The sequence below is a fragment of the Leopardus geoffroyi genome, chromosome D3 (genome assembly GCF_018350155.1).
Source record: "Leopardus geoffroyi isolate Oge1 chromosome D3, O.geoffroyi_Oge1_pat1.0, whole genome shotgun sequence".
NCBI lineage: Eukaryota > Metazoa > Chordata > Mammalia > Carnivora > Felidae > Leopardus > Leopardus geoffroyi.
The window spans coordinates 6,039,180-6,060,201 of NC_059339.1; the positions used below are offsets into that span (position 1 = coordinate 6,039,180).

Genomic DNA, 21,022 nt, shown 5'->3' on the forward strand with positions numbered 1-21,022 from the left:
GGTTTTGTTGCTCTTGAGAATAAAATCTAACTTTTCCGTATGACTAATGACAAACTATTTGATTGTTAGTGACAGTACACATCTTTCCACATCTTTAACAAATTATCCAGTGAACTGTCTGTCCACATCCCGTAACCACTTGTGTGTGGACTTATATTATTTTCCTCATTGATCCATGTGAGTTCTTTACATGCTGAAGGCATTAAGTCTTCACTTATGTTTGTCACAAATATTTTCCTACTTTGTGGTTTGGCTTCTAATCCTAGGGTTTTGTTTTCCTTCTCTTCTTATGTAAGTTTTAAATTTTTTGTAGTCTAATCCACTGATCTTTAACTACTAACAGATCTGAGTGCCCCAGAGTTACCAGGATCTAGACCTCTTTCCCTCACAACACCTGCACGGCAGATATTTTCTTCACTTAGAAGATTCTAGTTCAGGGGCGCCTGCGTGGCTCAGTCGGTTACGCGGTTAAGTGTTCAACTTCAGCTCAGGTCATGAACGTGAGATCTGCTGTCGGCACACAACCAGCTTCAGATCCTCTGTCCCCGCCCCCTCTCTGCCCCTCCCCTGCTCGCTATCTCTCTCTCTCAAAAGTAAACATTAAAAAAATCCTTGAGTCTTCAAAAAAAAAAAGATTCTAGTTCAAGTCTGTTTGATTGATTACAAAGTCTTTGCCCACCTCAGCATACAGAACCCTCTTTTCCAGATGTTTAATATCTACTCTCACATTTTCTTTATGATTTAGGGGGCATTCATGATGATTTATCATTTACTATACACTCCCATGTGTATTTGGGGGGTGCTGGATAGATTCCAGTGACCTGTACAGATATTATAAAGCCAGCATGACACCGTTTAGAACGTGGCTCTATAACACATTTAATATCAGAGAGAACTTGTCCCACCTCATTACTCATAATTATTCTGTCCAGTTTATCCCACAATGGATAGTTCTACAATGTTTAAACATCACATCCAGGAATACAGCCTATTTTTTCATTTAAGACATTCTCTCATATCTTTCAGGATATTCATGTCTCCTCTGTGTAGACTGCACTTAGCTTTATAAGGCTGTACTTACATGTTTTACGTTATTTCGTTGCACTGTGATCAGAGCCTGTTTGGGGTTTTTTGTTGTTGTTTTTTTTCTTTTCCATTTTAGTTTCTGCCCGGTTATTTTTGGTATTCAGAAAGCTATAAATTTTATATATGCATTGTGTACCCAGTCACTTCCTCAATTTTTGTCTGATAGTTTTTTGTCATTCTCATTTTTGCAGCTGATAGCATCTACAAATACTTCTTTTCATTTTGGATCCTTCCCTCACTCTTATTCCATGCATTACTGCTTTGATAAAACTTATAAACAGCTGTTAAATAATATCCTAATTTTTAATTTGACTCTAATACCTTTCTATTAAGTACAATGTGGATAACTAGTTTCATTTCTATGTATACTTTAGCATTAAAAAGTGCCTACTTCTTGAAAATAAGAAATGAGGATTTTTTTAAATCAAGCTATCTATTTGCCCATAGTTTAGTGGCCGTTTGAATTCACTGTGAACTCCAAGGGAATGATCACCTCTCCTCCAGACAGACTTCTAAAATGGCCAACCTCATCTCCCTGACTTCCACTCTGCCCACCACCTCCACATTCTGCATGTAGCAGCTGGAGTGGCTGTTTAAAAATGCAGATCTGATTATGTCATTCCCCTGCTTCAAACCCAACCCTTGCAATGGTTTCCCATTTCACTCAGAGTAAAATAAAACATCCTTAACCTGTCCTACAAGACCCTACATGATCTGGCCCCCTGCCTAGCCACGCTTCCCCCTCACCCACCAGAATCCATCCACAAGCCATTCTTTCAGTTCCTGGAATGGGCAAAGCTCTCTCCCCCTTCAGGGCCTTCCCACATGCCATTCCCCTGCCTGGAAAATTATCCCCCACTTCACTCTACACTAACACCTACTCACCCTTCAGATCTCAGCTCAAATCTTATTTTTGCAAAAAAAGTCTTTCCCGGGCCTTCTTTCCACCATCCAAAATTTGTTCCCCTTTTTATATACACTCTCTCGTAACCGGTACTACCTAACTTTCCTAACAGATACCACCATTTGTGATTGTACGTGCAGTTGTGTGGTTGTTTACTCTCTGGTCCCCTCCACCCCCATAGATAATAACCTCCAAGAGAACGGGAACAAATTGATTTTGCTGGCCACATTGCAAGCATTCATACGTATCTGAATGAAATAAAAATACCTACAAAACCCCTCACTGTATTTCTTGCATCTTAAAATAATACCCACCACGTCATTGAATCAATATTTAAACGGTTAAAACTCTGATACTGCCTGCAAATTCAGTTAGAATACATTTTACCCCAAGGACATAAAAGCTAACCTGAATCTGATGCCGCCACAGGAAAATACATACACAATTTTGTATCAGTAGGAAATAAGTTTTGTTTTGCGTAGTGTTGTTTGCTGATATTTTATTCACAGTCAACGAACGTATATGTCTTATCTCTTAGAGCATGTACAACGCTAGGAAAAATATGCTCTGTCAAATACTCTTCAAGAAGTCTAACAGGTTAACGGTACTTGATAAGAAAATTACAGCAAAATCACACACTAAAGAGCACTCAGAGTTGGTGATCTCTGGAACAGACACAGCCAGTCAAAAAAGACATACACCACGTTGCAAATAAAAAAATCCTTTTGGATCACAAAAGCTAATAAAATCAGCATTTACATACCAGTTTACATCCTGCAAAGGACTTTCACACGCATCATGTCACTGAACTGTGAGGAGCAGACCCAGCAGGTATTAGCGTTTATAGAAAAGGAACCGGAGGCTTAGAGTGACTGTCCTCCTCAAGGTCACAAGACTTGAAAGTAGTAGAGTCATGATTATACTGGGGGAGGGGCAGAGGTCCCACATGTAAATTTCTTAACCAAAGAGAACTCCCATCCTAAAGGCCTCCTCTCTGTAATTAGTGTAGCTCTGTGCTCCCTTCACTAAAATTTCATTTCACCAGAGAACCACCGCCAGAAGAGCTGTTTTAAATAAAGTTAAAATTTAAATGGCCATCAATCTGGGAAACGGCTAAATAAACTATGGTGTACCCAGACTACGGAACGTGATGCAGCAGCTCTTACAAACGAGTTAACACGCCCGATGCTGAAACCGGAAGATAAGAGTGCACCAGTCCTCGCTAAAACAAAGATAATTCAAGTACACACGCGGAAACACATCTGAAAAGATCTAGAAGGATACACACCGAACATAAAATAGTTATCATCTCTGGAGACAGGGACCGGTAGTGACCATGTCTGTGTTATTTCCATTTTTACAAAGAAAATGTATTGCTTTACTTATTTAAAAAAAAAATTTTTTTTTAATTTAAATTAACCTGTGGGCTAAACAGAAAGGTCACCCTTCTCTAAAAGCTATGCCTCCATAAAGGAAGTAGGGGCCGCTCTAAAAGAGAAGACCAAATAATATAAACGAAAAAAAACGGTCCCATCCTGTTCAAACAAGAAACTGTCTAAACGTCACAGAACGCTCGTCAAAAAAAAAAAAAAAAAGCAGTAACTTAAAATTATTATTATTATTATTTTTAGTACCTGGTCTCCTTTGTTGCAGCAAGACAACCAACAAACAAACTAGCAACTGGAAAGAGTACAGAGCGGGCTCCTCCTAGAGAGATTTGAGTCGTTAGAGTTCGGCAAGGAAGGGCTCACAAAGGAGCTGAGTTTTGAGGGAAATGAGAGGTGACTTGGCAGAGAGATGCGGGCAGATTAATCCGGATGGGAAAATGTCTGGGAGGTGGAGATACGGAGTTAATCAGGAGCAGGGGACAGTGAGCACACGGAAGTCAAGTCCTGAAAGAGGAGAGGATTCCTTTGGAGGTGGGAGCTGAGAGGGAGCTCGGCTGCGCGGCCATCCGGTTTACCTGGGTGAGAATCCGGCCCTTGTTGTGGTCAAACAATGGAGGAGGCGTCCAGCGGCAGCGGCGATCTGCGCTGGGGGCGCGAAGGCTTCCTCATCACCTGGGCAGGGTGCTCGGCCGGCTCTGCTGGGACGCAGGGCGCTCTAAAAACACACACACGCACACACACACACACACAGCATCACACCACGCAGCCGGGCTTCTCGGCGCCGCAGCCCGGCTCCCCGAGCCCTCGGCGCGGCCATTACCGCCTCTCCGGGGACCCGCCTGGAAAGGCTCCAAGGCGCGGCTCCACGGGCTTCGTAAGCGGTCTCGCTCCCCCTTCCCTCGGCTCCGACAACAATGGAGCCCGGCTCGGGAGTCCGGCTCCCGCGGGGCCTCCGCCCGGCCTCGCCCCTGCCGCTGCCCAGCCCTCGCCGCGCACCCCGGCCGCCATCTGTGACCCCCCGCTCCCCGCTGCCGGCGCCGCGGGGCCCGCGCCGGCCCGCCGAGGCCCCGCGGCCAGGCCGCCCTCCGCGGGGCCTGCCCGGTGGCCGCCGCGCCGCCCGGCTGCGGGGGGTGGGGGGTGGGGGGGGGCGCTCTGACCTTTCCTACCGCCGCCCAGGGGCCGGCCCCGGCCCGAGGCCCATCCTAAGTGATGGGTTGTTTTTCTTTTCTTTAGCCCACTCATCCTCCCTCCAAGCCGGAGCCCGCTCCCCTTTCGCCCCCCGCCCCCGCCTCGTTCCCGAAAAGAAATAGACTGCAGCCCGGCCGCCCGACAACTCACTCCAAGTGAGGGGTTGAAGCGCCCCAGGCCGCGGGCTCCGCGCACCCACCCTCCCTCTCCTCTAGGGACACCTCACAGGTGCGCCTCCGAGCCGCGCGCGCGCGCTCCGCACACCCAGACGCCTCCGGGGGACAGCGCGCGTGCGCACGCACGGGGCCGACGAGCCCCGGGGGAGCGGGGGCCGCACGCATGCGCGCCGTCCGGCCCTCGCCCCGGCAACCCCCCTCGCCCCCGCCCCCGTCGGCCGCCCGCGCGCGCCCTCCCCCCCCCCAATCCCAGGCTGGTCCCGGGTACCCACCCCCGCAACCCCGGCCCTGCGCGCGCGCTCCCGCTCGCCCGCTCGCTCCTCCTTCCCCGCCCCACCCGGGCCCGCGTTACCCTGGGCAACCGCAGTGCGGCCGCACCTGAGCTCTGCGCCTGCGTCCCACCGGCCAGACCCTCCCTGCCCCTCGGTCCCGTCCCCTGCCCCACCACAGCTGGGGGAGTGGGGCATCGTCCCCTCCCCGCGAAGTGACTATCGAGCGGCCGCCCCCGCCCTGCCCCGCAGACAGACCCGCCGCCGCGCCGGCGCCTCAGCCGTCCGCCCGGTCAGCGCGGCCTGGCCTCGCCGCCCCGGCCCCCGCTCCCGGCGTGCACCGCGGCGAGCGCTCGGGTGGGAGCCGGCGAGATGCGTTCGGCGGGCGGCGCCCACTGACCTCCCTCGGCCGCCCGGCCGGGGCAGGGCCGAAGCCGGGAGCCAGCCCCGCCCGCCGCCCCGCCCATGGGCCGCCAGCCCCCGCAGCCGCCCGCCGGGAGGACCGCGCCGAGGGGGGGAGCCGCCTGAAGGACCGCGACGGCCGCGCCCGCAGGTGAGGCGGGGCCCGAGGTGTGACCGAGTGCAGCCCCGCTCACCTGGCGGTACCTCTGGGGAGGCTCTGCGGGCGCCGGCGGGGGGCGGGGGCACCTGTCCGGACAGGAATTTATTTAGACTGTTTTAAAAGCCCTCGCTGCAGGGGGAGGGGGTCCTCCCGTCTCACCCCCAGGACTCGCCGACGGGGAAGGGTGTTCCCTTGCGGAAACAACTCGGGGGGTCGGGGGACGTGCGGGAGACACGACAAGGCGGAGAGGAGGGCAGAAATGAAGCGCAGCGACCCCCGCGCCGGCTGCCTGCGGCGTCTTGCAGCCCGTTATGGGGAGGGGGATGCCTTTGCCAGGGCTCCAGTCCAGGCTGCGGACCGTCTGCATCGCGCACCCAGGCCAATGCGATGGGGCAGGAGCGGCCGGCCCAGGGGCTGCTCCTGCCAGCCTCGGGGTGGGATTGTGGGGTGAGGGATCCGCATTGCAGGTGCACCAGGAGCGCCCGAGGGCCTGGCCCTGCTTTGTCTGGGAGGCTGTGGGGAGGAGGCCGTCTGAATCCACATCGCCTTTTTAATGCGTTTTAACACACTGTGGACGTTAGAGACCCTCCCCGATAAGTTATGTTGTCTCTCTTTCTGATAACCCTTTACGTGAGTATCTACCTTACAGCCCTTTTCTGAAGCTTTGATGTGGGCTGTAGATTACCCCAAATAACGATTTGCTTGTAATTCCTGAAATTGAGCGTGATGCTAATATGCAGTAGAGCTCCAGGCTTGACTACAGAGCTGCCGTCGGCTACAGTGAGTGACTCTAGTTGATCTGACTTACGTGTTCCTGCTGACCTGTGTTATTTAATTTCAAGCTTTGATAGTTAGCAGTATGATCTATTCCAATAACGAAAATGGGGTGACCTAAGAGGAGATATAATCGTGCTCCGTAATTTAGGTTGCAGTAATAGGTCTCATTGCAAAACACAAGCTCCGCGACCGTGGTACTTGATTATATTACGCATTTCCAGAAACCTACCTGTAAGAGTGTTAAAGCTAGAATTGCTGGGTTCTTTTTTAAGATTTTTAGGTTTGAGACTTCTATAAAGAGCATCGTTATTGTTTTATTAAATGGGGGCTTTTTTTTTTTTTTTACATCGCCAAGAATTTGTCTGCATTTTTCTTGCTGTTGAATTGTAAGGAAAAAGATGCTCACATTTAAAGTGACTATTATCCCCAAAGATGCTTTGAATTTATGTATTTCTTTTGGCTAAATGTTCATCTTACCGAAATACTTTTTGGAAAAGGTTTTAAGACTTGTGAGATCTATACAAGTGTATATATGTGGGTCTACATATATATACACACACTACTGAAACACCTTAAAATGAAATAGTTTTGTTTCTCTGCATCATGTTATAATTACTCAGTAAGTTTAGTTTACATTTACAGCCCAAAGTACAAAACAGTTATTTGTGTGTATCCGATTTTTATTGTAGTACATGTAAACACATCAATCTAACAGGTCTCTTGGAAAATATTGTTAATTCTTATATAAAAAAACAAACAAATGAATCCTTTTACTTGCGACGGAAGATCATTTGGGTTCTTAACTCTTTCATCTGCGATTCGTTGGATAAATTCATTTTAATGTCATTACTTAAGCGGCAGAGGGCATTCGCAACAATACTGATGTTAACAACGTTGATGCTTTTAAGAAATGCTGATAAAGCATTTTCTCATATTTCTAACAAGAAAAGATACAGGCCTTTTTCTTCTGCCCGGAACAAGGTCAGTCAAAAAGTTCTTGATACACAGTGGGCACACATTTTTTCAACTAAGACTAATTATATGTACTGAATTGGACATCCTTAAAGGTCATCGCCTAGGTGCCTTTATGGGCTTCACATGCCGAAGCTGCAATAAATGTTGTACTCAGATTGACATTCCAGACCAGTTAGGTAGGCGCTACCTTAATGACATCAATTTTCACATCTCCATCTTTGATGTTTAAACCTGCAGAAAGGTTTGGGCAGACAAGTGAATGTGCCCTAATTGTCTTCAGATATTTAAGGTCTGTCGTGCAGCAAAGGGATTGTATGTTCTATTTAAAGTAATTCCCAAGTACAGAAGCGACTGAGGAGTACTTATAGGAAGACAGATTTCACCTGGACATAAAAGCCAACGTTGCTTATGGTTAGAACCTCCAGCTGTGGAAAGAAGGGGCTTCTCCTTCCCCGCAGAGTTTCCTCATAAGCTGGTTCCCCAACCGGGTGTGAGGAACCCCCCCGGGGGGGGGGGGGTCTGGGGATTCCAGAGGCAGTGGATTGAAGGGCTCTGTGGCTCATTTTTCGTGTTTTTGTGCTGGCTTCTGCAGCTGTGGGCATAACGACTCCCCAGAACGTCCCTGAGCCTTTGGAAGGTTTGTACTGGGGTGGAGGCCAATCTGGTATCAGAGGTGATTGTGGTCCTCCTTAGCCTATGTATGGGGCTTTACAGGTAATAAGACGCTCTCACATTCAAAAGACTTTTAAAAGACTCTTGTTTAATTATACGTGATTTGTATTTCTTCCTTCGGCTTTTATTTTCTATAACAAACATTTAATTAAGGGAAAATTACCCATTTCTCTAAAGACAAGCAGAAGAGGTTTTTTTTTTTTTCCTTTAAAGCTCTTTCTAAAAAATGGGATGATGTCAGTCATTCTTGTCAGAGTCAGCAGGTTGTGAAGGTGAATAGATTTGCTTCTTAGCTGAAATTATTTTTTTTAAAGATACTGATTAAGGGCTGATTCTTGTGCTTGCTCTGCATTTTAGTTCGTGTTTATTTCATTACTCAAACATGACTCAAATTTCACAGCAAAAAAAATCCAGTCATATCCACCTACAGGAAGTTGCACTGGACATTCTTCCAGTATGTCTGTGTTGTTTTTTAAATATATGTTGGCAGCTGAAGGTAAAACACAGCTGAGGAGAAATAGAATTAGAATGTACTGAAAAGATTAGGTGAATTTGAGCTTTGTGTTTGAAAAAGAAAAAGATGTGTCCTATTTGTGCTAAGCCAATCCTGGGAATGATGATCTACCCATAATAAAGAAGAGGCTATTGGTTGTCAATAACGATCCATGTATTAAGTGGGTTGGTGGGGCCAGGACTCTGTCTGTGGCCAAGGAGCAGAGCAGAGCAGAGCTTCCTGCGAATACCAGCGTACCCTAGCGAACATTCTCTGCGCCAGGATTTAGGTGGAGCGTAATGGTCACGAGGCCGATTGAGTTAAACCGGCGTCTGACCTCCCTGGTTGCGGAAGAAGTTAGAGGGAAAAACAATTCTGAATTAATGTATGCATGTGCTTAACCTTTCAAAAAAAAAAAAAAAAAAACCTTTTAAAAATAGTTTCCTTCCTTAGTAGATGAGTTTGTCTCATGCTTTTTGTGCCTGTTTATCCACCAGCTGAATTCGGGTATGATAATTTAAATAAGACAAAGACTTGAACTTTGAACATGAAATATGTTATTTATCTATGCTTTATGCATGAAAGCATGCGTGAAGGGAAAAGAGAAGCATATCAAGTTCTCTGGCCAACCAAAAAATAAAGAAAGCCTTATGTGTACTTTCTACTTTTGAAAAAAAAAATCACAGATGCCACTTTAAATATTACAACTAAGACAACAAATTATCAAGTAAGGCAGCCAGTTAGAAAACAGCCTTTTTAGAGGTCAAAGGTTGCATTTTAGAGCTCCTCACCACAGTCGCTGAAGCCATCACACAGCTGTCTAAGAACTTAGAAAACAGGGGAGTTTGTGTATTTCATGCAGGTCTCCACACATGGAGAGCAGAGTAAGATACACATCTTTGTGATTCTTCCCAGTTGACCACTTTATCAGAAATCACTTTCTGAAGGAAGAAGTGTCTGCTCTTCTGTAGCTGTAAAGGAAGTAGGAATATGTTTTCTCCTTCTATCGAGATTCCTTCCACAAGCCCAATTCTCAACACTGAGCAGTGGAACTCCTTTGGTTAGGACCAAACAAAAGAGCAAGCCTGAGATGCTTAAAGCCGCCAGTAAGGGAGAGAAAAAAGACAGACGAGCACTTGTAATGGAATTTGAGGCATATAGGACTCGGCCGCTATAATCGTTCTCTTTGTTGCCTCCTTGGCGACACTTGAGATATGAAATTTAGGCATGCATAAGATCCACTACTTCTCTTCAGGTTTCCTTCCCAACCTGTTTTAAATTCACCCTGTGCCATTTCCATTTACTATACAGGTAAGAGGGTTTATGAGATGTCCTTTTAAGCCCAATTTCTTATGGAACGTTGCCTAAGTATTGCTGTACGATTCTGTTTTTCTTGAAATCGCACATTTCACCTGGCAGTGAGTGGCTTTATACCCTGTAAGGGCTACTTATTTAGTGCAATGCAGAGAGTATTCATAAAAACACTAGTTCCCCAAGTTACAGTTCCACCACTGGGCAACGCAATAACCCGAGGTCACCGTATTTTTCTCTTCGCTCCTATTCTGGTGTTCTCAGCATGAGCGAGTAGAGGCGGTTAGGCTCAGGCCACACCCTGGACAGTGAAGAGGGCTCTTTTAACTCTTCTCTCTCCCAGCCATCACACCTGTCAACCCAGGTGAAAGGCACTGTGTTACTTCCTCTCCAGTGGCTTGTGGCATGTGGGAGCCGATCCAGTTTTTGGAAACACTTTGTTTTGTACATTGTTAGGAAAGATGGAGAGAGGTTGTTTGGTTTTTCACTTTTGTGTTCCCGCAGACAAGTGTATAGCAGGGGCTGTTAGGTATGGCCTGTTCTTCTCCAGGAGGGTCAGTCTTTGTCTTCAGCAGTGAATCGTCTTTATCTTTCGGTTCCGTCCCGGTGACCAGACCAGAAAGTTGAGGCAGTGAGGTGCTTGCTCACTGATATGCCCTATTGCACTGCACCAGGGGAGAGACGAACACAGTCTTGTTTGATAGGGAGAAACGATATGTAATCCTCCTCGGCCTCCGTGCTGCGTAGGGTTTCAAGTTGTAGAATTCGTTCCCGTCAAGAAAGCGTTCAAGTCAGTTTTTGACAGAAGGAGTTTTATCAGTATTAGCGATGCTACGGTATTAGTACCTGGTTCGGAGACAAAGCCAAACCTTGTTGAAGGCAAAGGTTATTTTTTTTAGGAAGAAATAAAATAAAAATCTAAGTTGGAACAAGTAAAGCCAGAGATGAGACCTTTTTGGAGACAAGTGGGTTGAATGCTATCTGTGTGGAGGTGTTCTCAGGTCTCATCCATGGTTGTACGTTGGAACTCAGAACAGTTTGGGGCAATCGTTGGCTAATTCTAGAACAACGCACTGAATTCTGCCCACCAGCAGGCTGTGGTTAGAGTGCCTTTCAAAGGAAGTTCGGGACGCTACCAAGACCTTCCTGTGCAGGTTATCACCACATGTCTGAAGTTCAACCAGGAAGCAGATTGCCCATCCCTGGCCTTGAAGGAACATTGAGTGCAGTTAGAAAGCATTAGACAGTTGAGCCACTGTCTTCCTAGCTGAGTTGCTGTGCGTCCCTGGTTGATATCAGTAACCTGCAGAACTTCCAAGTCTCTACAGGAAAGCCAAAGTGATATCATGGAGTGATGAACCCTGATATAAGTGAACCTGGTCATCTAGGCTTCCTGCACCTGCAACTGAAGCACGTGGGCACCCTTCATCCACGCTGCCCGCCAGTAGGACCCTGCGTCATCTAGCACGCTAATGTTATGCCTTTGGGCGGTAACCCAAAGTCTTATGAGCCCACTCCATTTTTTAGGTGAAGGCCCTGGATTTTTGTGTGTTAAAAGTCTCGTATTCATTATCCATACGTAGGACATCTATCTAGCCACTTCCATCCAGTTTCTGCAAAATCTTGCCAGATTATTTTTCTCAGTTTCATCGTGAATGAATGAGTGTGTAGGGCGTGATAGAACTTTTTTTTATACTCTGACCTGTGAATTGTGGTCTCCTGTTAACAGACACACTTAATGTGCCAAGTTTCTGGACAGAGACTATTTCAGAAGTCCTTTTAGCAGTCATTGTGACAGCCTTTGTATGTGGGTATCTTCTACATCCGGTGAAATTGCTAAAATGTTTACATTAAAACCATTTTCATTTGAACAAAACAAATTTGAATATATGCTTACAAATGCCATCCACCCCAAAGGGATAGAGAAGCCACCCTCTTTGCATTTATGGTTCTTGTCTCCCACCCCCACAATGTGAGCCTGACAAATAGGACGGCTCATAAAATACTCTTGAGCTACAGTGGAAAATTTGGAGCATACCGTTCATGTCTAATTATCCCTGGCATCCTCTCCCGTGTATGTACCAGACTATGGGGCACAGGAACAAGATGAGAAAACTAAGGCCTCTGGAGCTGTCAAGGAGCTCTCTGGGGGATGGTGTGGTTGCAAGGCCTCCCTGCCAGACTCCAGAGGCCCTTTTACTGTGGGAGCCTGGTGTGGGACAGGGACAGCATGGGGAAGCGCTTCCAGAAGAAACTGCTCAGTCTGAAACAGATGATTGGCAACAGATAGCTGGGATCACATTATTCCCCAAAAGAAAGATGGTTCTAAAACAGCCCCCAGTGGAGGGTAACACAAGCACCATTGGAAATGAGTTCCTCCCAAGCGAGAAGGCCTCACTATTTTCACAACTGTCCGTAGTCAGAAGGAGAGTCAGAAAAAAAAGAGTGAGAAAGACAAGCGGGATTGCATATTCCAGTGAGGACAGTACATTTTGTCTTCTGGACAGAGTGTGCAGAGGCAGAGATGAATAAAGATTCTTCTTTGCTGAAAACAGATTGCATCCAGAGACTAACTTTCTTGTCCCCCAACTGTACGCAAGTGTTTATTGATCTGCTTTAATATATCGGACACACAGAGTCATTCCAAACAGTTTATTTAAATGGTAGTATAGTAGAGATTTAAAATCGTGGTTTGTAAATGTTGTCAAATATACCAGATGTCCACGATACATCCGTTGGTGTTACCATCTTAATTGGAGCTTTAAGAATAAGTGCTCAGAAGTACCTAGCAGATGACCCATGGGGATTGTGAGGTGATAAGGTCTGGTTTTTTCCTGTTTGAATTCTAATTTCTCCATACATCTTTCTGTAAATATAGAGTATTAACTAATTATCTCAGCAGTCTTCCAGTCCAAAGGGAAGTAGGGATTTTAGAAAATACAATTTACATTAAAGAATAATGCAGTTGTTGACTAAGAATTTGTCAGAAGAAATATGGCATCTTAAAACATTACTTAGCTAATGGAAGTTGAATAATCTTATCCTATATGTAATATTGTCTAAGATTTTTAAAAAGCAAATTATACTAGTTTCTCAAGACGTAGTTCACTTGTCAGTTGTATGCTCGTGTTTAGATTTACCTACTCTTAAATGATGGTTTGGTGACCGTGAGCTGATTTGCAAGGCAACTGTAAGGGATTTATGAAGGACAATTTAATTTGGACTTTGTGCAAATATCCTACTTTTTGGTATGAATTAATGTGTGTAGGGTTGTCTGTGCCTCCCCACTCCCACAGGTCAGTTCTGCGATAGCAGGATGTGTAATGTTGTATTCATTGGAGTATTCCAGGTGTCCCCCCTTGCTTTGTTGAGAAAATGAAGTGTGATGCTTTGTGTGCCCCCCGCACCCCACCGAGGGAGATAGGCCCTTCCTTTACACCCCCAAGTTCACAAAACCATCAGAGGATTTGCCTCAGGAGTCCTGAGGGCACTTAAATAACTTATTTCTTTTATGCTGTCTTCCATGTTATGTTGGAACACTTTTTTTTAAAAGGGGTGGCTTTTTGATTTGTACTTGTATCTTTAAATTTTATTTCTAAAGTTGGATTTTTTTTTTTAACAGAATTGTTTTTACTTTGGAAGAGACCTTTTCCAAGTAGAAAGCCATTTTAAGATTTACCAGTTCAATACTAATTTATGTAATTTCTCCAATACGTTTGTGTAAATAACAAAGTTTAAATTATGGCTCTTTTTATAAACAGTGTTTCCTGGTGATCAGGGAGCCTGTTCTTTCATTTTTCCCAGCCTGGAAAGCTTTTCTTAAAGTGCTAGTACACATAAAATATAAGGAGTTTTGGCATGATTTTGTAAATTTCTTGGCAGTCTTTATATAAGTATTTAGTGGTCTCCTTAAAAACAGGAATTCCGTTGCATTCAAGAAATGTTAAAGCCTGTAATCATCAAAATTTCCTAGAGATTCACGAGCTGTTCTAGATGAAAGTACTCCCACGGAAAGTGCATGTTGGGTCAACCTTAATCCATCCATTTAACGACGTCTCTAGAAACCTCACTTTTATAACCGTGATCCTGGGGTCCCTACGTGGGGTTCCAGAATTCTCTCACATTCACCCCCTTCACTTCCCGGTTCACTTAAGCATCCATAGGGGCAAAACAGCATCTTACACTTAAAAAGAAGAACTTATGTTCTTAAACAAATCGGAGTTTACACGCGGCCCTTCCCTTCCAAGCAAAAGAAAGGACGCGCGCATATTCTGACCGGCATGGTGAGCTGGGTAAGCAGCGCCTCCGCGCACACCCGCCTCCCCCGGGGGCTCCAGAAGCGAGGGAGAGGCTCTCACAGGTGCCCTGGTAGGCTTGCGACGCAGCTGCCTTTCCCTCCAGGGTCAGCAGATTATTACAGGGAGAACGCCTCCCGTGGCTGGGGCTTGTCTGTCCCGCGAGCTCCATCCACGCGCCGTTTGCTGGCAATCCGGGAAACCGGAGGAGAGCAGAGGAAACCTCAAGTCCAAAGAAAAAAGGCCTGCCTCCAATCAGAAGGACTGGAGCCCAGGGTTTGTAGCTGCAGTACTGCTGTTTCTGGTGTGAGGGCCGTCCCGGCCACTGCGGGCTGTTTCACAGCGTCCCTGTCCTCTGTCCACTGGATGCCAGACGTGCCCCTTACCACACTGTGACGACCCCAGATGTCCACCCTGAGGGCACGAGTACCCGGATGAGAACCACTGCTGTAACTGGGTCAAACTCTCGTATGGAGTTCATCAAGAGGATGGAATCCCTGAGTTCTCCCTTTAAGTCTGAATGCTGTAAGCGTACGTACACGACGTGCTGTGTAGACTCTCTGAGAGCGAAGAAGCTCTTCTGGAGAGCAGGTTAGAGTCAGGTTGCAGAAGCAGGCCAGCTCTTCACCAAGACCCAAAGGGGCACCACTTCTCCCGGCCTCTGCCGGGCTCCACTCACCTCATCAAGGAGGCACCTTCTTCTCTCTACTCCCCATTCTGTGCAGCTATCTGGGTGTGGCACCGATGGTGGGTTTGGATGGGCACACGCAGAACTCCAAACAAGGAATTTGTCAGTGTCTACATCTCTTCTGTAGGAAGAGGGAAATCCCAGGCCCCTCTCTAGCTAACCAAGACCTTAAAGGTTTCCATATCTTCACAAAAGAAATGTCACTTCAGGGGCACCCGCACGGCTCAGTCGGTTAAGCGTCCGACTCAGTTTCAGCTCAGGTCGTGATCTCATTGTGAGATCAAGGCCTGAGTCAGGCTCTGCATTGAGCATGGCGCCTACTTAAGATTCTCTCTCTCCCTCTCCTGCTGCCCCTCCCCCCCCCGAAAAAAAAGAGAAATGTCACTTTAAATTGTATTACTAAAACAATAAATTATCAGTAAGGGAACCAATTAGAAAAGCAAACTTTTAGAAATGAAAAGTTACATTTTAAGTGAACTAGCAACATTCTCTAAAGTCCAGTTGTCTTAAAATACTTGCTTGGTAGTGAAACAGAAGTACGCATTTCCAGATAGAAGGGCAGAATAAGGTTGTGGTTCTTTAACCCAGCTAGCTTCTTAACCCAGGCCCTGAGAAGTGTCTGCTTTAGGAAGTGCAGCTTTAGGAAGAACATTTATTATGAAAAACATTTTCTCTTCTTCTGGGATTTTTTTTTTCATGAGCAGCATCCTCAAGAGTAAGCACTGGAGTTCTAGTTAGCACTACCCCCCCCCCAAAAAAAAAAGAATAGACCTGAGAAGCTTAAAACTTAAAATATGGGGAAAGAACAGGGCAGAAGAGGACTTTGAACAAATGGACAAGTGAACTAACAGGGCAAGTGATGTGCGTCTGCAGGGCATGCGCTTTGAAGCCTTCGTGCATCCCTGCCTTCGTCTGGGCAGAGCAGCGGCGTCCACGGCTCAGGGAGTGGCCTCGGAGTCGGCCGGGCTGGGGGTGAAGCCCAGCCCTGATGCTGGCTAGCTATGACTGTAAGAAACTTCTTGAACTCGTCGAAGCTTGTTAGTGTGGAAGATGAGGAAAATCGTGTCTACTTCTGAGAGTGTGTATAAAGGGCATAGCGAGGCACGAACACTCCGTGCAGGTGCTTCTGTGTGATGCCGTTTCCCCAGAGCGGGAGGGTGTGCTGTCAGGGCTCTTGCCTTCACAATCCTGCAACAGCCCCACTAGACTAAACGCTCTTTAGAACAGGTTTTGCCTCTATTGGCTAAAATCTCAGTGTCCCCCCCCCCCCATTTTCTTTCTCTTTAATTTCCAATTTTCTGAGAGGCTTTTGATAAGCAACTAAAATCTGGCCCTGGCTTTTCTACCTAACCTTATTTTCCACCACTCCCCAGAACGTTCCTTCCATGTCTGACGTGGCCTCACTGTCACTCCTAACTAAAACTCCATACTCACGTCACCAGAAATGCCCCCTTCTGTGTGAACCCAGCCCCTCTTTAAGGCTCAGCCCTCGTGGCTGCCTCCTCAAAACCAAACTTTCTCTGCCCCTGCAGCCCTTCTCCTCTCAGCGCTCACCGGGCGCCTCCGCATGCCTGGCAGTGTGGACAGCACCGGGAGTGCTCGGGTGACCGGGACCCGGCCTCCCCGGGATTGGTACGGCCTCGTGTGGGAGACAGGCAGGTAAAAACAGAGCTCCGGACGCCTCGGCAGGGTGCACCTCCCTGGGTTACCCTTCCCCTGGTCATCATACTTGCTGTACTCGGCATATACCTTGTGAGGAGTCCTTTAGACTTTGTTTTCTCTGTGCTTTAGCGGCTGAGTCTCACACCCCGACAGCGGCAGGCCCGAGACTGAGTGCACAGCGGGCACTTAGAGCACACGCTGGCTTGATGTAGGACCACCAGGCACGTAGTTGAAAGGAGGACGGGTTGCTCGGCCCGTTCTGATAGGCGTTGTCAGCTTCCAAAGATAAACTAAAAAACAAAACGATGATGATGGGTCAGCTCCTGGCGCTCACGGGGACCTCTTGGTGACTCGAGTGGTTCTCAGGCTTTTAGAATCATGTAACAGTGCACTTTCGAATTGGGAAATGGGACAAGGAGAATGAAGAATTGTCCCGTGCACGGAATAAAGTCAGCTTTACAGAAAACCTGCTGCATTGTCCACGTTTTCCTCATTTCGTCGCGGACCAGGAAGAGCCTCGTCCAAACATGGTGTGAGCGTTTCCTGATCTCTAAGTTTCGGACTCCACTGGAAAGCGCCTCGGGTGTGGACCGAGCCCTGGGTTTGCGCGCAGCACAGCCACATCTGAGTTCGATGCTGTGCTGGCGTCGGCACCAGGGATTGCCGTGGCTGGCCCGTAACAGAAATGACGTTTCCACGTGTAGGTAAGCTGCCCCGACAAGATCCTGTAGGTCACAGACTCCATGGAATATCCTGAACAAGCCCACACTGTCCCTGCCACTGAAATTAAAGTTTATTTCATTTTTATGTGGCTTGATCGTGTTTTTGGCCTTTTATTAGAGAGACTCCCCAAAGGCATGCATGAACTAGCCAGCCTTCCTTCCTTTGCCTTATTCCCATGCCAGTCGGAGAAATATTTCCACACCCTCTCACCTCACCAGTACAAAACACGCTACCCTAACGGGAGGGTGTCAGACCAGAGATTGGGTGAGAGCACCACTAATTCCCACTGTAGAGAACCCTTTCTCAAAGGGCCAGCTCGGATGATTAGAGGGAGGCGCTCTTTATTGCAGGTGCTCCTGATATAGCATGGAACAGACCGGCGCTTGTGTCTGTGCGGTTTGCATTCTGGTAATATAAGAAAGATAAATGCTAGGAAGACATAAAATGGGACGGTGTGATGATAATAGCAGTTGGGATTAAACTGTTAGGTCATTCTTGCAGTGCAAAGCGAGAATAGGCCCCGCAGACCCCATAATGGTGCGTGTGGGAGCCCAGGACACCTGTCTGGGTGATTCTGAGTATTGTAGTAAGAGTGGGAACAAGCAGTTCTAGGTGTGGTTCTAATTGCTTTATGTCTCTGCTGACCGGTAGGGTCACCCCGGCCATTATGTGGCTATTTAAATTTGAATGAATTCAAAAATTTTTTTAATGTTTATTTTTGAGAGAGAGAGAGAGAGAGACAGCATGAGCGGGGGAGGGGCAGAAACAGAGGGAGACACAGAATCCAAAGCAGGCTCCAGGCTCTGAGCTGTCAGCACAGAGCCCGACGCAAGGCTCGAACCCACAAACCATGAGATCGTGACCTGAGCTGAAGGCGGACGCTTAGCCAACTGAGCCACCCAGGTGCCCTGAAATTTGAATTAAATTCGAACTAAAAAAATAAAAGGGAAAAGATACGTTTCCCAGACGTACCAACTACCCTCCAAGTGCTCAGTGTGGCCAGTGACTACTGGACAGCAGCGAATGGACTGCTTCCGTTATTGCAGTAAGTTCTGTTGGATAGCACCTCACCGGAGGGACTGTTTTCATGGCAACCCTGACAGAGCAGGTACTGCTTTCCTGTTTTGCAAATAAGGAGAGTGAGGCACAGGGAGCCACACGTAACTTGTCTGAAGTTGCGTAGTTAATGCATAACGTGACTAGGATTCGTACCTCGGCCACCTGGATCCGGCGCCTGGGGGTTAATCTCCACCCCGCCGTGTCGCTGGGGCTCATAGATGACTGGGGCTCGTCTGTCCACTGGTCAGTAGAGCAGGTTACGCCGTGGTAATATCTTGTCGCTGAACGCTATTAGATTCAGCTAAAAGAAATTCTGAGCCAACGGCTAGGTCTTTTCTGTCTAAAAATGTAGCCCAGGGGCGCCTGGGTGGCGCAGTCGGTTGAGCGTCCGACTTCAGCCAGGTCACGATCTCGCGGTCCGTGAGTTCGAGCCCCGCGTCGGGCTCTGGGCTGATGGCTCAGAGCCTGGAGCCTGTTTCCGATTCTGTGTCTCCCTCTCTCTGCCCCTCCCCCGTTCATGCTCTGTCTCTCTCTGTCCCAAAAATAAATAAACGTTGGAAAAAAAAAAAAAAATTTAAAAATGTAGCCCTGTATTAGCACAGCTTCTCCTTCCTTGGAGAGGAAGGAGGGAGCTACAAAGCAGCAGGAAGATACCAGGCTGGTGTGATCTCCATAGAGCAGACCATCTGAACTGTCTGCGCCAGTTTCCACGCACACACAGTGGGAAGATGGGAAGTGCCCACCCCCGCAGAGCTGTCGTGGGGGTTTGAGGAGGCGAGGCATGGATGGCCCTCAGCACAGCTGGCCTCGTCACAGGTGCCCAGCGCCTGGCGCATTAGCAGGGCAGCAGCTGTCATTACCACCCCCGTCCCTGCTCCGTTCTGTAACGGCCACTTGGATGGTGTGCTCCATAGCGCACGGCGAACAGCCGGGACTCATACCTTCTCCCAGAGCTGCCATGAGACCTCCCAGTTCCGAACGCCACACGCTGGTATTGGGGGAGAACAGGAAGGCCCAAGGCCCCTTGGCAATAAATGGGCATTTAGCTGATGCACTTAATGCTTGCAAATTTAAGCAAGTGTCTCACTCCTCTGAGCTTTAGTTCCTTAAAAAATGGTCATGATCATACCTACCTTGTGCGATAGTTTCAATAATGAAATGATTACCTGTGAGCCTGGTGCATCGACACAACGTATACCATAGCCATAATTACCACTTTTATGGATGATTTTCAGCTTCTCATGACGAGAAAACGTCTTGGAGTATTTTCTTGCCCAGATGGCTTGGACTGACCCAGAGGCTGTGTCAGGGCAGAGGCAGAAGAGGTGATCATCCGACACTGTCACCATCAGCACACCGTGTACCGCGATGGCCAAACCCTGGAACAACAGGGCAGAGCCCGCCGAAGAGCATCGTGGGGCCCGCGCGCGCGTAGCTGCCGTCTCACTGACACGGAAGCTGCTTCACACCCCACCCCCGGGCCAGCAAGAAAAGCGGCTGCCTGCATGCCTGGAGGCAGCCGTCCTGCCCGAGATGCAAAGCAGAAGGAAAAACGACTCAGGCTCCCAATTGGCTAACAGACTTGACCAGAATCAGAGCAACCAGAAGACGCCAAAACACCCAGTCTAAGAATTTGGGGCATCGGATGGAAAATCTGGGTGTTGTGAACTGCTAATTCCCAAGGATGTGGCCACATCCCACATCGGGTGCTGATTACTAAAAGTATCTAAATAAAAGTGGGCCCTGAAAGAGCATGTCATGAACCAAGGATTGAGTTAACCCCATTTTGGGAGCAAGAGGTCAAGCACAAGAGGAAAAGAACAGCAAAAGACAGTTGTGCAAACGGAAACAGTGACAGAGGTACAGATGAAGAATCGTGACCTTTAAAAGGTAAAGGTCAGTAAGAACAAGAAAATACTGAACTGCGTCCCATTCTTGGAAAAATCCTTAGAAGACACAGTAATGTTTACTGTCCCCAGTTTCTTCTGCTCTCCTCCCGCCGCTGATAGCTAATCTCTGAAAGACGGTTGCCCTACCTCTTATTTGACTTCGATTTGTTCTCCTTTATTCCCACTGGGTTAACGAACTGACGGCCTATCTGGTATGATCCAAATTTGGTTGCAAAGATGAACCCTAAAATGGCTCGCACAGCACCTGCGCTCCGGGCAGTGCCCTCCACCCTCCCAACTTCATCTGGATCTCAGCACTGTTCGTTTAAGTGACACACCTTCTTAAGGGAGCGATGCTGTGCGAGGAATTTTCCTCCTCTCCGGAACCTAATGCACAGTTTACTAAAGAAGTGGAGTATGGGATTCTGGAAATTGTCTCATGCCCTGACATAATAAAGGCTCATTGTGAGCAGGAAGAACTTTATGGGAGTCAGCCCGAAATGCCACCAGTAGACATGCCTCATTTATTCTGCACAGCACAGAAAGCTCGCGGAAAGGAAACTTTTAAAGAACTGAATGATCTTATGTCAGGACTGTCAGATCACAGGATGGAGAATCAAAGGGTGGTGCAGCCATAGGTGGACATGCTGAAGCCATCCAAAAAAGGTCGGAAATGAAGATCTAGATAAATGCCTTCTTAAAAGACTAAATTTATCTTCTTTTAAGATTATTGGAGGGGCGCCTGGGTGGCGCAGTCGGTTAAGCGTCCAACTTCAGCCAGGTCACGATCTCGCGGTCCGGGAGTTCAAGCCCCGCGTCAGGCTCTGGGCTGATGGCTCAGAGCCTGGAGCCTGTTTCCGATTCTGTGTCTCCCTCTCTCTCTGCCCCTCCCCCGTTCATGCTCT

The 21,022-nt window shown here is 47.7% G+C and overlaps 2 protein-coding genes across 3 annotated transcripts in view; one reads left to right on the forward strand and one right to left on the reverse strand.

Moving 5' to 3' along the window:
* Positions 1-4,907, reverse strand: part of LOC123588354 (translation initiation factor IF-2-like) — a 44,174-nt gene extending 39,267 nt beyond the window's left edge. Inside the window, exons 1-3 of the mRNA XM_045459202.1 lie at positions 4,717-4,907; positions 4,199-4,499; positions 3,954-4,093 (exon numbers count right to left, since the gene is read on the reverse strand). Coding sequence (XP_045315158.1) covers positions 3,954-4,093; positions 4,199-4,499; positions 4,717-4,907 — 632 coding nt within the window. The remainder of the gene's footprint in view (positions 1-3,953; positions 4,094-4,198; positions 4,500-4,716) is intronic.
* A 508-nt stretch (positions 4,908-5,415) lies between these two features.
* Positions 5,416-21,022, forward strand: part of CCDC92 (coiled-coil domain containing 92) — a 29,960-nt gene continuing 14,353 nt past the window's right edge. Inside the window, exon 1 of one of the 2 annotated variants that reach the window (XM_045459682.1) lies at positions 5,416-5,564. The gene's annotated coding sequence lies outside the window, so the exon portion shown is untranslated. Of the gene's footprint in view, positions 5,565-18,965; positions 20,803-21,022 lie in introns of those variants that run through there. The other variant, XM_045459683.1, reaches the window with a different exon arrangement.